Here is a 12,506-nt window from a genome sequence, read left to right as displayed (position 1 = left end):
TACCCCAATAAATCTAGAAGTAACGGATCACTAATTAAAAGTTCCAAGAAGTCAAAAAAATATGTGGTGCAACTAATTCTGCCACAATTTTTTCTCGCTGAATAATGCAGCCATCCACATTTGCCCACTTGTGAGGGATTTGGTGCCTAAATCCAGTTTTACAGGGCAAGAGGCGCATACAGTGGGGACAGGTTGCCAGTATGTCATAGGGCAACACAAAGACACTCGAGACAAACAACTACACTACACACATTCATACCTAAAGGCAATTAAGAAAACAATTAACCTGGCAGTCATGCTTTTGGATAGTGGGAGAAAGCCAGAATATTCAGAGCGAAACCATGCATGCACGGGAAGAACATGCAAACTTGACGCGGAAATCCTTCAGGTCAGGATCTGAACCCCGGACCTTCGTGCTGCAAGAAAACTGCTACCAGCTGCTCCACTATTAACTAATGAATATAAATTAAGGAATTTTATCCCTTTTCCAGAGTTTCTCGTTTTAATAGATTGATGGCAACAAAAGCAGGAGTTTACTCTGGGTACCATACGTGCCAGAACCACCACTGGTAAGGGATATTTTCTTTTGGAACACTTTGTGCTCTTAAGTACTAATTGACCATAGTTTATCCATCAGATGGTTACTTCTACATCACAAATTTCAAATAATCGCAAGCTAGCTATGTGACAATGAGTCCACTGTAATTCAATTGTCTCTGTAATCACTAAATCTCAATCCGGTGACATCATGGAACACCGTAGATGTGCAGTAGACGACTCAGGACGAATAAAGCAATGACATCAAGCCGATATGGACCAAAATCTCAGAGGAATGTTTCTCACCATGTGTTGAATCACTCATGCAGAACTAGCGTCGTTCTGAAGGGCAGCCAACACTGTCCTAGTAAGGTGTACCTAAAACAGTGTGTCTAACTGTTGAGTCTTACCATGAAGTGAATGGAAAATAAAATTGTCTCAAATTTCTAAATTAAAATAAGTTTTAAAAAATTTATTCCACAGGTTACCGTACAAAACAATTGCTCGGTAGTTTGAAAGTCTTTTCAGTCATGTAAACACAAATTTCCACAATTATAAACATACTATGACACTGACAGTGATTTCTGGTTGTTGAGTTGCATTAAGAAGTCGTCTCGGCTAATTAAAACAGGAGGACTTTTGGACTTCCTTCTGTGCGTTCATCCTTCTGTGCGTTGTGCAGTTTACAATTGTACAACTGTGCAACTTCTGTAATCTTCGACTATAGAAGATTAAAATACCTTTTTAGTCGATACTTAAAGATCAGCAGAATCTTTAGCAAAATAATAATAACATTTTTTATGAAGGATTTTTCTATTCTTATAAGGATGCTAGTCCAGTGTCCTTGTGTCCTCTGATGGATGGTGATGCATAGTTATACGAATTATTTTCAAATATCTTAAAAAAGTAAGCTATTAAATAAGAGAATAAAACTACAAATGTGTAATGATACGATCAACAAGTCTCGTAGAGTTTCACTCTATATGCTTTTCTGAACATGCACCCTTAAACAGCACCACATGTGCCAGGCCATGTTCATACGCAACACTCAGAGTGGATGATTTAACCTTACACAGAGCACATGTACAATGAAAGCAAAACCAGAATCCTCACACACATATTTCACACGTATCTATGACAGTGGAGCAAATTATGGGCATGTTCCATGCAACGCGCTCTGATGTAGATATTAAGCTCCCTTAAATCTGCCAGAGCGACTAGCAGACTTTGAGCTAACATGCAAAACAGAGGCGGCAAATGAGTGATGGCAGAAGGAAAGACGACACAAACGCAGAGGTGATTTTACCTACCACACACGGGCAGAGCGAAGGGAGCTTAGTGCGGCCCTTCATGAGCAAGAGACAGAGGAAAAACAGCCTCCCAGACACCCGCAGTAAAGGAGGAGAGGGATGGGGAGAAAGAGAGAGAGAGAGGGGATGAGAGGCTGGGGAAGGGGAAGAGGAAATAAAAAAAGAGGGAGGAGGGAGAGAGGGTAGACAGGAAGATGGGGAGGGAGGGGGTCATACCAGACGAAAAGAGAGTTTTCCTAGAAGCCAGAGTAGTTGGTGTTGGATGTGTGTTGACGTTAAAGACGTTTTTCTGAAAAGACAGGATGGCCAGTCTGCTCCAATCGTGACTCATAAAATATGTTTGCCACCGCCGGTGAGTGAGGGAGGGACAAGAAAAGGAGTCGTACAGACAATGAATCAACCTTCGGTAGTATTTTCTTTTCCAAGATTTTTTTTTTCTCCCTTCGCTTCCTCACTGAAGCACTGTCACACAAACACTCAAACAATCATACATTGATGAGGCACTTCATGTTGGCACAATACAATACATTTTCAAAACTCTTTGTAATTATTATTTTTGATTTCTTGGGCATTGCAAATGTGTTTACAGCCCCTTGAACTCTTTCACATTTCCTAATGCTACCAAAACAAATTTTTGTATTTATTTTACCGATATTTGAAGATAGTGCTCTCTTAGCTTTGATGCCTCTAAATACACTTCAGTGCAGTCCACCTGTGTGTCATTTGGTCTCAGTATAAATCCAGCTACTCTCTGAAGGCCTCGGGGGTTTATTAGGCAACATTTCTGAACAAACAGCACCATGATGAACAAGGAACACAGCAGACAGGTCAAGGAGAAAGCAAAGGGACAAAGAAACAGTACTCCAGGCTTTAAACATTATTCTTGCAGAGTTCTGTTCAATCTATCATCCGGAAGTGAAAAAAGTACAACACCACTTCAAACCTAGCAAGACATGACTGTCCCACCTAAGCTGACAACGTGGGCATGGAGAACATAAATCAGAGAAGCAGATAAGAGGTTCATGGTAACTCTGGGGGAGGTGCAGAGATACCCAGCTTCAGTGCGACAATCTGTTGACAAGGCAACTATTAGTCATGCAGTCCACTGATTTGGAAGAGAGACATTGTTAAAAGAAAGCCTTTTCCCATGTAGGGAATACAGCAAACATGAGAAGGAACGTTTTATTTTTGGCCAACATGTAATAGACTACTGCAGAAAACTAACAGCAGGTTCCAATCTCAATGATGAAACATGATGATGGCAGCATGATCAGGCTTTTTCAAACAGGTATAGTGGAGATGTTCAGGGCTGATGGCAAAATGAATGACTTGAGTAATGCATACTCTACATGTGTTAAAGGTCCAAAGTTCAGATTTACCACAATCTGTGGGAAGATTTCAAAATGTGTCCATCCAGTCTGACTGAGCTTGAGGGATCTTATAAAGATGAACAGGGGAAAGCTTTCAGTCTCTGATAAAGACTAACAGCCATAATTTCAGCAAAATATGTTTCTATGAAGGTTTGACTCAGGAGTTTTAAAAACAACGCACACCACAAATTTCAGATTAATTTGATACAAGAAAAAAAATCTGTTTATCCTTTTTCTCCCTCTTCCTAATTGTCTTGTAGTTTCTGTAGGTCTAACATAAAATCACATTGAAATCGAGAGGAAAATCCTGTATGCATTTATATATTTTGTTTAAACGGGGTTTCAGAGTCAACAACCCAGCTTGAGATGTTATTTTCAGACCACTCACTTATTTTTTTATTTATTTTTTAACCTCCTTTGCCCTGTTGAGGTCACTGAGACTGTGGAACCGAGCCCAGCTGTCAGCAGGACCCTGCAATCTCCCAGGGCTAACCAGGTGAAGAAAAAGATCTGATTATGTTATTTCGTAATGCGCACATCTTTCAGCTTACTTATTCTATCCTCTAGACATGAAACGGTTTGTTGAAAAAAAAAAAAGTATCTGGTCTTCATGTCTCAGTCTAGGATATTTGTGTTGTATTCAGTTCATGGCTTTGGAGCAGTAACCTTGTGAAGATACAGTGTGCAGCTGTCAGCCCCAGAATTAGGAGATAAGTGTGATTCAAACATTATCTTCATCAGAAATGTTGTACACTAGAAATTTAGTAACGCTTGGGTGTTTAACTTTATTTTTTTTTTATATATATATATATATATATATATATATATATATATATATATATATATATGTATATATTTTTCATATTTGTCAAAACTGTTAAGTACAGAACTACCCAGCTCGATCAGAAGCAACCAATCAGAGTATGGAGGATCTTAGCGCTGTCAGTCATGCTCATGTATGCACTTCTCACAGGATGGTGGCAGTTTTAACAAACGTGAAAAACATTTTTTTTTTTAGTAAAAGTTACAAAACAAATTCCTAGGAATATGTTTCAAATTAGATTTTTTTTTAATGTACAATTGCTGTAACATTAACACAACTTTTCAGAATCATTATTATTTTTGTTAAATCAGGCATGTTGGTGGAAGTTTGATGATCTGGAGCTGCCTTTATATTTCAGAAACAGCTGAACATCTTGAATTGAAATTTCGTTGCTTTACGAGTGCCTATAAGCGTCAGACGATAAAAGGTTGAAATAATTAGAAAGTAGGTCAAACCCCTTGTTCACTTTCAGTTTCAAGAATCCAACATGTCTATTTAAATACATCTTCATTAGTACAGACAAAGTGTTCGCAAAGTGTTGCAAGTGGTTAATTTGTGTTATTACTTTGTCATTTCTGACTTTGTCATTGCTGTATGTTGCACATGTGGGCACAAGTGGAACATACAAGGCATGTGAAATGTGTGGTGCTCGTGTGGTGAAGCTGTTTAGCGTGTCCAAAGCAATCTTTGGTCACTTTGAGATTGAGACAAAATTGTGTAAATTTATACACCGTTTTAAAAAATATTTAACTAAAATCTAAAATGTTTGCCATGTTTTCACCATCATCCAATCTGATTCAACTTGATCTATTTTACAAAAAAGAATGAACACAAAAAATTAGTTTGGTAGAGGCATTTCCTTTAAAAGGCTTGTGAAAATAATGGCCTATTTTGAAATGGTCTATCACATAAAATCCCAAATAAATATTTTGAGGTTTGTGATTGTAGCATAAAAACGCAAAAATTTGAAGGGGAAATAAAGTTTTGCAAGTTACTTTAGTCAAGGTGACACCATGTTCGTTTTCATTAATTTTATAATGAGATTTTCTAATTTCATGGGGTTGTGAAATCCGTAAAATATCTTACTTTTGAGAATTGAATGTGCCTTTTAATAGGTTCCCTTTTCTCTCATTTAATTTGTTTAGCCCACCATTCTGGTTTTATTTATGCCACAAACAAAATTTGAGTACTTTGCTCAGGGGAGATTTATTGAAACACTTTTATTTAGTGTACTGTAAAAAAGCCTAAAGGCAAAAGAAACCATTTTTTGTATGCCTGTTATCATTCCTACCTCAATTGATTATTGTTTTAATGGTTTAATTTGTCTGCAGTTACTTAGCATTTTCTGCTGTTTCAAGGGGAAAGTTTGGTTGTGTGAGGGGACAAACAGACTAAATGCAGCATGACCCCATTTGACTGTTTTACAGTGCGCTGCTGTTGTGTGATAGATGGATGATGACACCTACAGACGTTAGGCCCAAAGCCCTCTGGACCTCAGCGACACACCGAGCTGTGGCTTCAGCATCAGCTTCTCTGACAGTAACTGGAGACTATTGGAGCACATCGTGACATTTCCATCTGGGACAAAGCCCGTCAGAACAGTGTCAAACACTGCGTAGCTCACCGATCCAACCACACAGGCCCCAGTGCTTATTTTCCGTTCTCCTTATTCATGAGCATCCTTCCCCACCACCTCCACAGAGGTCACCCTCCTACCTTCACGCTGTGGGCCTCACATTATCAACACCCCTCAATGCCAGGACTCTCTCTATATCTCCCCATCTCTCCCTTTTTCTCTCATCTCTGAATCCTCCCTTCCTCCTTTCATCTCCATTCTCTCCATGATGATACCCCTGCCATGTTGTCATGGCAACAATCGGGCCCTGATTGCTTGGTTGCTTGGCAACTGACATCACCTATAAGAGGAACATGAAGATACAAAGCCAGAGACAAACAAGTCACACTAAACATCAGTGCTAGTGCTTAACTGTGTTAAGTGTGAGCACATTTGGATTTTTCTCCATGCTGACGTCAGCTGGCATTGCTTTGCTCATCGTCATTTTAATAATTTTCAGACTGGAAGCCACAGATGGGTGCTGAACATAAAGCAAATAATTCAAAAGTGACTCATACTCTGAATTGTCTGGAAATCTTTCGGCTCCTGAGAATGAAGAACTGATGCAACATATCAGTCACATGAAAGCCTTTCACCTACGAGGGCACAGACAACGATGTCTCTAGTGAACACAGACCCAGTTAGTCCTAAAGCAGCGTAAACCTGCGCTCAGGTAGTAAACCGTTTACATGGATGACACCAGCAACTGAAACGTGACAATCCCTCTGAGCAAGGTTGTCATGAGCTCCTGAGCTGTAGTTTTAATATCATGCCACAAGGTGTCATTGTGTGCTGCATTGACAAAAAAGAAGACCTGCTCTGGTTTATGAAAATCCGTTTACAAAAGCAATGCAAATCCTTTTCTAATTGATAATATCAGCAGCAGCTTCATATTTGTCAGTGTACTTCTCTTTTACCTTTCTCTTCTTTCTAGAACCTCAGATATAGAAATCATGACACATAGCAGCCGGTAGGCACAATAAACACCTGTATTGTTTGAAATGGAGAGTCACAGTTCTAGTCAAAAGAATCTCAAAACAGCTCTGGCAGTATGAAAGTTTTTCATAATTCTTTTCACTGCTTCAGATTTTGATTATTTATTGTTCTGTTGACACAAGCACCACAACAGTTAGTTATATTTCTTGTCCTGCAGGCTCATATTTACACCATTAGTAGCTTCACTCAATTTGGGATGACAAAATCGCCAGCCTAAACCACCCATGATGGATCTAAAGTGTCACCTGTCATATGGACAGTTTCAGAAAGCACAGCTCTGCTGACAGCCAAAACATTTGATAAGATTCTCAGTCGGATCCGTTTTCAACATGATCTCCTAGAAGGTAGGGATGGGAATCTCTGATCTCTATCCGATATACACATCTAGATCCACAAACTACGATCAGATACTTTTAAGATTCCTCCTCATCAACCAGGGGTTCAATTAGATTTACTTCCTCGTCATCGATGAATCTAGATTTAAATTAACTTGTTTTGTATACATAATGTTTCATTAATGAAAATGAATGAAGAAATTCATATTGTAACAATTTATTAATGAATTGCCATTTTAGATAAGGGATCTTTACAAAAATATGTCAATTTTTGAGTGTGAAATGTTTGAGTTTGTGGCAGCGTTGTCAGTTGCTATAGCAACGAGTCTGCGTAGCATAGCCAACACAGAGAGCGAGAAATATCAGAGGTTTTGAGTTATTTTTCCAGTTTTCTGCGTTGCCTTTCACTTTTGCTGTGGCACACTGCACTGAATTAATACCTATTTCTCCAGGTTTCAGTTAGTTAACCAACTTGTACCGCGGCAGTGCGGCTATGGATGGCATATAAAAGAATAGTCTTTTTCCGCCCAGCGTTATGCGCATGCGCGAAATTTCCATACGTAAGCAATAACATGCAAAGGGTCCAAAGCATCTATTATGGCTTTTGCAGGATTGGAATAATATTAGCCAATTGTCCGCTGAAAAATGATGAAATGCTGGTCTCACCATGTGTGGAACTGAAGGAAGATGAACGACGTGAATCTGCCTCTGAAGACGGTGAACTGATTGGTATCTCCACGATTCCATGTGCCGTTTAAAGTGAGTTATAAAGTTAGTCCTGGTTCCAGTGTATTTGACAGCAGCGTGGCACACTTTACAAATCGCATTTGCCTTATCAAGATGTCCGTTTCTCGTATAAAATTCATAGTGTTGCCAAACCTTAGATTTACAGTGTGGAGGTGAATGTATCGGTTCCGCTGACTCCGCCATCTTTGCTAGTTGTGATCACGTACGCGCACCTGCCCGCACATCTTCATCTTGTGACGGTTGGCGACACTGCTTTGCGGTCTACAAGAAGCGCTGTTTGGTCAATAATTTGTTTTGTTTTATTGCATTATTTATTTATTTATTTATTTTTGCATTACTATAACCGATACAATGAGGTAAAATCAGGTGTAATTAGATTTTTCATTATAATTCAAAGAAATTTAAAGCTGCCTTACCAATGTATTCTTATCGCGCAGGCGCATGTTAGTTGCTCATTGCAAACCGGTTAATCTTCCCACCACTACCAGAAGGAGGATTTCTTTACTTTGCTATTGCTTAACAGGAATGATACATGAGTTATGTTGAGCATTCATCTTGAAAAGCATACAATGTTTAAAAAGCATTCATGCTCCTTAGTGAACTTCTTCCCCAATCCAAAGCCTTTCAAGACCTGGTTAATTGGTATTAACCAAGTTTTGTGGACTTGGAGAAGGCGTTCGACCGTGTCCCCAGGGGGGCCTTGTTGGGGGTTCTCCTGGAGTATGGGATACCCCTGTATCAAAGGGCCCGCCCTTTGATACAGCTGTCAGGTCCCTGTATGACCGGTGTCAGAGTCTGGTCTGCATTGCCGGCAGTAAGTCGGGCTTGTTTCCGGTGAGAGTTGGACTCCGACAAGGTTGCCCTTTGTCACCGATTCTGTTCATTACTTTCATGGACAGAATTTCAAGGCGCAGCCGAGGTGTTGAGGGGATCCGTCTTGGTGGCCTTAGGATCGCATCTCTGCTTTTTGCAGATGATGTGGTCCTGTTTGCTTCATCAGATCGTGATCTGCAGCTCTTGCTGGAACTGTTCGCGGCCGAGTGTGAAGCGGTCGGGATGAGGCTCAGTGCCTCCAAATCTGAGGCCATGGTCTTGAGCCGGAAAAGGGTAGAGTGCCTTCTCCGGGTCAGGGGGGTCGTCCTGCCTCAAGTGGAGGAGTTTGAGTATCTGGGGATCTTGTTCACGAACGAGGGAGGAAGGGAACGGGAGATCGACTGGCGGATTGGGGCAGCGTCTGCCGCGAAGCGGGCGATGTACTGGCCCGTCGTGGTGAAGAGAGAGCTGAGTCAAAAAGCGAAACTCTCGATTTACCGGCCGGCCTACGTTCCCACCCTCATCTATGGTCATGAGCTTTGGGTCATGACCGAAAGAACGAGATCACAGGTACAAGCGGCCGAAACGGGTTTCCTCCGCAGGGTGGCTGGGCTCTCCCTTAGAGATAGGGTGAGAAGCTCAGTCATCTGGGAGGGACTCAAAGTAGAGGCACTGCTCCTCCACGTCGAGAGGAGCCAGTTGAGGTGGCTCGGGCCTCTGGTCAGGATGCCTCCTGGGCGCCTCCCTGGTGAGGTGTTCCGGGCACGTCCCACTGGGAGGAGGCCTCGGGGAAGACCCAGGACACGTTGGAGGGACTATGTCTCTCGGCTGGCCTGGGAATGCCTTGGGATTCCCCTGGAGGAGCTGGAAGAAGTGGCTGGGGAGAGGGAAGTCTGGGCCTCCCTTCTGAAGTTGCTGCCTCCGCGGCCCGACGTATGATAAGCGGCAGAGGATGGATGGATGGATGGATGGATGGATGGATGGATGGATGGATGGATGGATGGATGGATGGATGGATGGATGGATGGATGGATGGATTGATTGATTGATTGATTGATTCCATTATGCCCTTAATTTATCTCCAATAATTTTTTTTTTATCCCTTCTTTGTTTTCTGCCCCCAATGACATGGGACAAAATGTTCAAATTTGGTCTTATCTGACCAGACCAACTTCTTCTTCTTCATGTTTGCAGTATCTTCCTGATGGCTTGTGGAAAACATTTTTTTTCTTTTAAATGAAGTATTGGACTGTCCCTGGACTTGAACATATTTAAAGCTGTAAAGATTAAGATATTTTTCTAGAATCTAAACTGACTTTTGGGCAATTGGTTGAGCTGGATTTTATTTAGGACCACCAGAAAAAAAGGGCCGATTATAAAAGCATGCCACAATTTTTACTGAAATTTGCTTATGTCTTGAAGTAACATACACTGATTACAACGACGGCTGTAGAAAAGGGTAAGTAAAAACCTTTAAAATTAGAAATAGAGTAAAGATAACATTCTTGTAACCATTGTGTCCTCAAATTATTTAAACGTTCCTCATGGAGTGGCTTTGAAGCAAAAAATACCAATGAGGCAATGTGGAGAACAGATTGAGTTGTGTACATTTGACAAAGAAAAGCTCCTAACAACTGCCTCGCTGGCTCATATGCCTGGTGGGATGACTGGTATAATGAATAAACTAAAACATTTACTTGTGGCAAAAACATACAGCAAGCCCCTCTGTTAGTTCTGCAAGTCTAAGTTGGTGAAATGAGAATATTGATGAGCATTTGTGTGGGAAACGATGTCTTTCTGACTCAGCCACCACCAACATGATAAAGTTATGAGGTGTTTAGTGCTTTAACAACATTCTCAACAATGAAGGTTCCTTGAGTTTTACACCTTTGGTGTCGCAGCAGCGTCACACAGTATTCTTCAAACAAGGTTGCAGTTACAATGCACAACAGCACAGAAGCCACTTGTGCAGGAGCACGACACCGTGTGTGTGGATTCTGTCTGATCATGTAGGTGTGCCTTTCTTTCTCAGAAAGAGGCAGAACGTGTGGGTGAGTGGTGCAATATGCAGTTAAAGAAGCAGGGAAATAATTTACAACATTGGTAATTTTCAATGTTTCTTCAAAAGAAAGAGGCTACACTGACAGAAAAAAGAAATTAGGATTTGGGAGATTTATGAGAGCTTGCTAAAGTAGTCATACTATGAGCTTTTTTATATTTTGCCACATGTCACAAATTTTAAGGTTCTGGATTGGGATTTTATGCCACAAACCTCTATGAAGCAGCGTTATATAAAGAAGAAGATAGTGCGATTTTATTTTTTTTTATCTATTTCATAGAACTATGGCAATAATTGTCATGATTCACTGGTGTTTGTTTATTGGCTTTCATGTATTTGTTTCTGATCATTTCTTGGGGGAGTTATGGCCATTCAGTTCATTTTTTCTGTGGTCATTAGTTTTGTATTGGGGTATTATGTTTAGTTACTTCTTTCTTGTGTTCTTCCTGCTGTGCATTTTGCCTTGTTAGGCTTTATATTATATATCATTTTGTGTTTTAGTTCAGTTCCCTGAGTATTATCTGTGTTTATTTGTCTGCCTCCCTCAGTCTCCTTGCTTTCACTCTGCCACAGCTCTTCCACATTCGCACTGATCAAACTCACTTGGATCCAGTGTCATTATTCATCACCCTTTCCTTGTAATTTACTCTCCTTTGTTCATTGTTCATTGCTCGATTCTTCTGTTACCCTCACAACTGGTTCCGTACTCCGACATCTTCATGCCAGCAAAGTAAATCTTTATTTTTAGTCATTAAAAACTCACTTGACCTCCCTGCCTCTGGTTCTGCCTGCATTTCGGTATGACTAAAGACCAAATATGATAAGAGCAAAGCTGTTATTGAAAGAAAGCCATTAGAAGCACCTTTTGCTTCTAATGAATTTTGAAAAAAAATTGTAGCTCGGGTGTCGTGACAATGTGCTTGATCCATAAAGGCAGGGCTACTCAGTCTAATTCTGTGCTGTGTGCTCTGAGCAACTTTATGCTTTATTATTTATTTTACATCGTATTTAGAATTCCTAATTGAACTTTCTCAACCATTTGAAACATATTATTACTTGTTGACCAAAGTTGTCAACCTATTGTTTTTGTCAGTTTCGGTTTCTTTATTATTTATTGTACCTAATTGCAATAACTAAGCCAATTAAAGTTAAAGTTGCGTTGTTTTTGCAAGCTTGACCAAACATGTGAAACTACTGGTGCATTTAAGTATTCTTTACTGGTTCAGAGCTAGCAAATAAATTTGCATTTCTAAGTTGGACTGTTGAACTTGTTCTGTCCTGTTCATCACGCAGCATTGCAGCCTTTCAAAACTCATTGGTAAAAATTCATATGTGGAAAAAGTAGTGACTTTTAATCTGGAAATTAGTCTATTAGTTAATATCTTCTTGGTACTGTACCAATTTATAGTGAGGTAAGTGTGAAAACTACATGTAGAAGTGTTTTTATTGTTGTTCTTTATGTTTCTATTAATTGCATACTTTACAATGTCAACAGGATTTTTTTCATAGCTGATCGGAAAGTGGTGGAGCTCAATAAACACAGGGAATTTCTAGAGGAAAATTTGTTAAAAGCTGCAAAAAGCTTGTGACTGGGATGAAGGTTCACCTTCACAAACCCTAAACAGCCAGAACATAAATGGGTTTACATCAAAACACACCCATCTGGCAGAATGGCCCTGTCAAAGTCTAGACCTAAATCTAATTAAAGATTTGAAACAATACTTGAAGACTGATGTTCTTAATCGAACCTAACTTAAATAAGAATGGACCAAAACTTGGAGGTTTGGAGTGTCAGTTAATACAAATGCACATTTTTCAGATTTTCCTAGCAAAAAAAAAAAAATAATAAAATAAAATAATAATAATAATAATAATAATAATAATAATAATAAATGTACATG

General features: G+C 39.9%; 1 protein-coding gene and 1 long non-coding RNA gene across 7 annotated transcripts in view; one reads left to right on the top strand and one right to left on the bottom strand.

Annotated features, from left to right (window-relative positions):
• Positions 1-12,506, bottom strand: part of dlg4a (discs, large homolog 4a (Drosophila)) — a 94,877-nt gene that overhangs the window by 68,928 nt on the left and 13,443 nt on the right. The window contains exon 1 of one of the 5 annotated variants that reach the window (XM_081615790.1): positions 7,653-7,872. The exons of 2 other annotated variants lie outside the window; for them this stretch is intronic. In XM_081615790.1, the coding sequence (XP_081471916.1) occupies positions 7,653-7,733 (81 nt within the window). In that variant the 5' untranslated portion in view covers positions 7,734-7,872. Of the gene's footprint in view, positions 1-1,847; positions 1,954-7,652; positions 7,873-12,506 lie in introns of those variants that run through there. 2 more of the 5 variants (XM_081615789.1, XM_008427764.3) reach the window with 2 other exon arrangements.
• LOC103475846 (uncharacterized) overlaps positions 5,020-12,506 on the top strand; it is a 29,761-nt gene continuing 22,274 nt past the window's right edge. The window contains exon 1 of one of the 2 annotated variants that reach the window (XR_014090956.1): positions 5,020-6,995. This is a non-coding gene — a long non-coding RNA (uncharacterized LOC103475846). The remainder of the gene's footprint in view (positions 6,996-12,506) is intronic. The other variant, XR_014090955.1, reaches the window with a different exon arrangement.

This window comes from Poecilia reticulata, chromosome 14 (assembly GCF_904066995.2).
Source record: "Poecilia reticulata chromosome 14, P_reticulata-male-v2, whole genome shotgun sequence".
NCBI lineage: Eukaryota > Metazoa > Chordata > Actinopteri > Cyprinodontiformes > Poeciliidae > Poecilia > Poecilia reticulata.
This window is presented reverse-complemented; position numbering and strand designations above follow the sequence as displayed.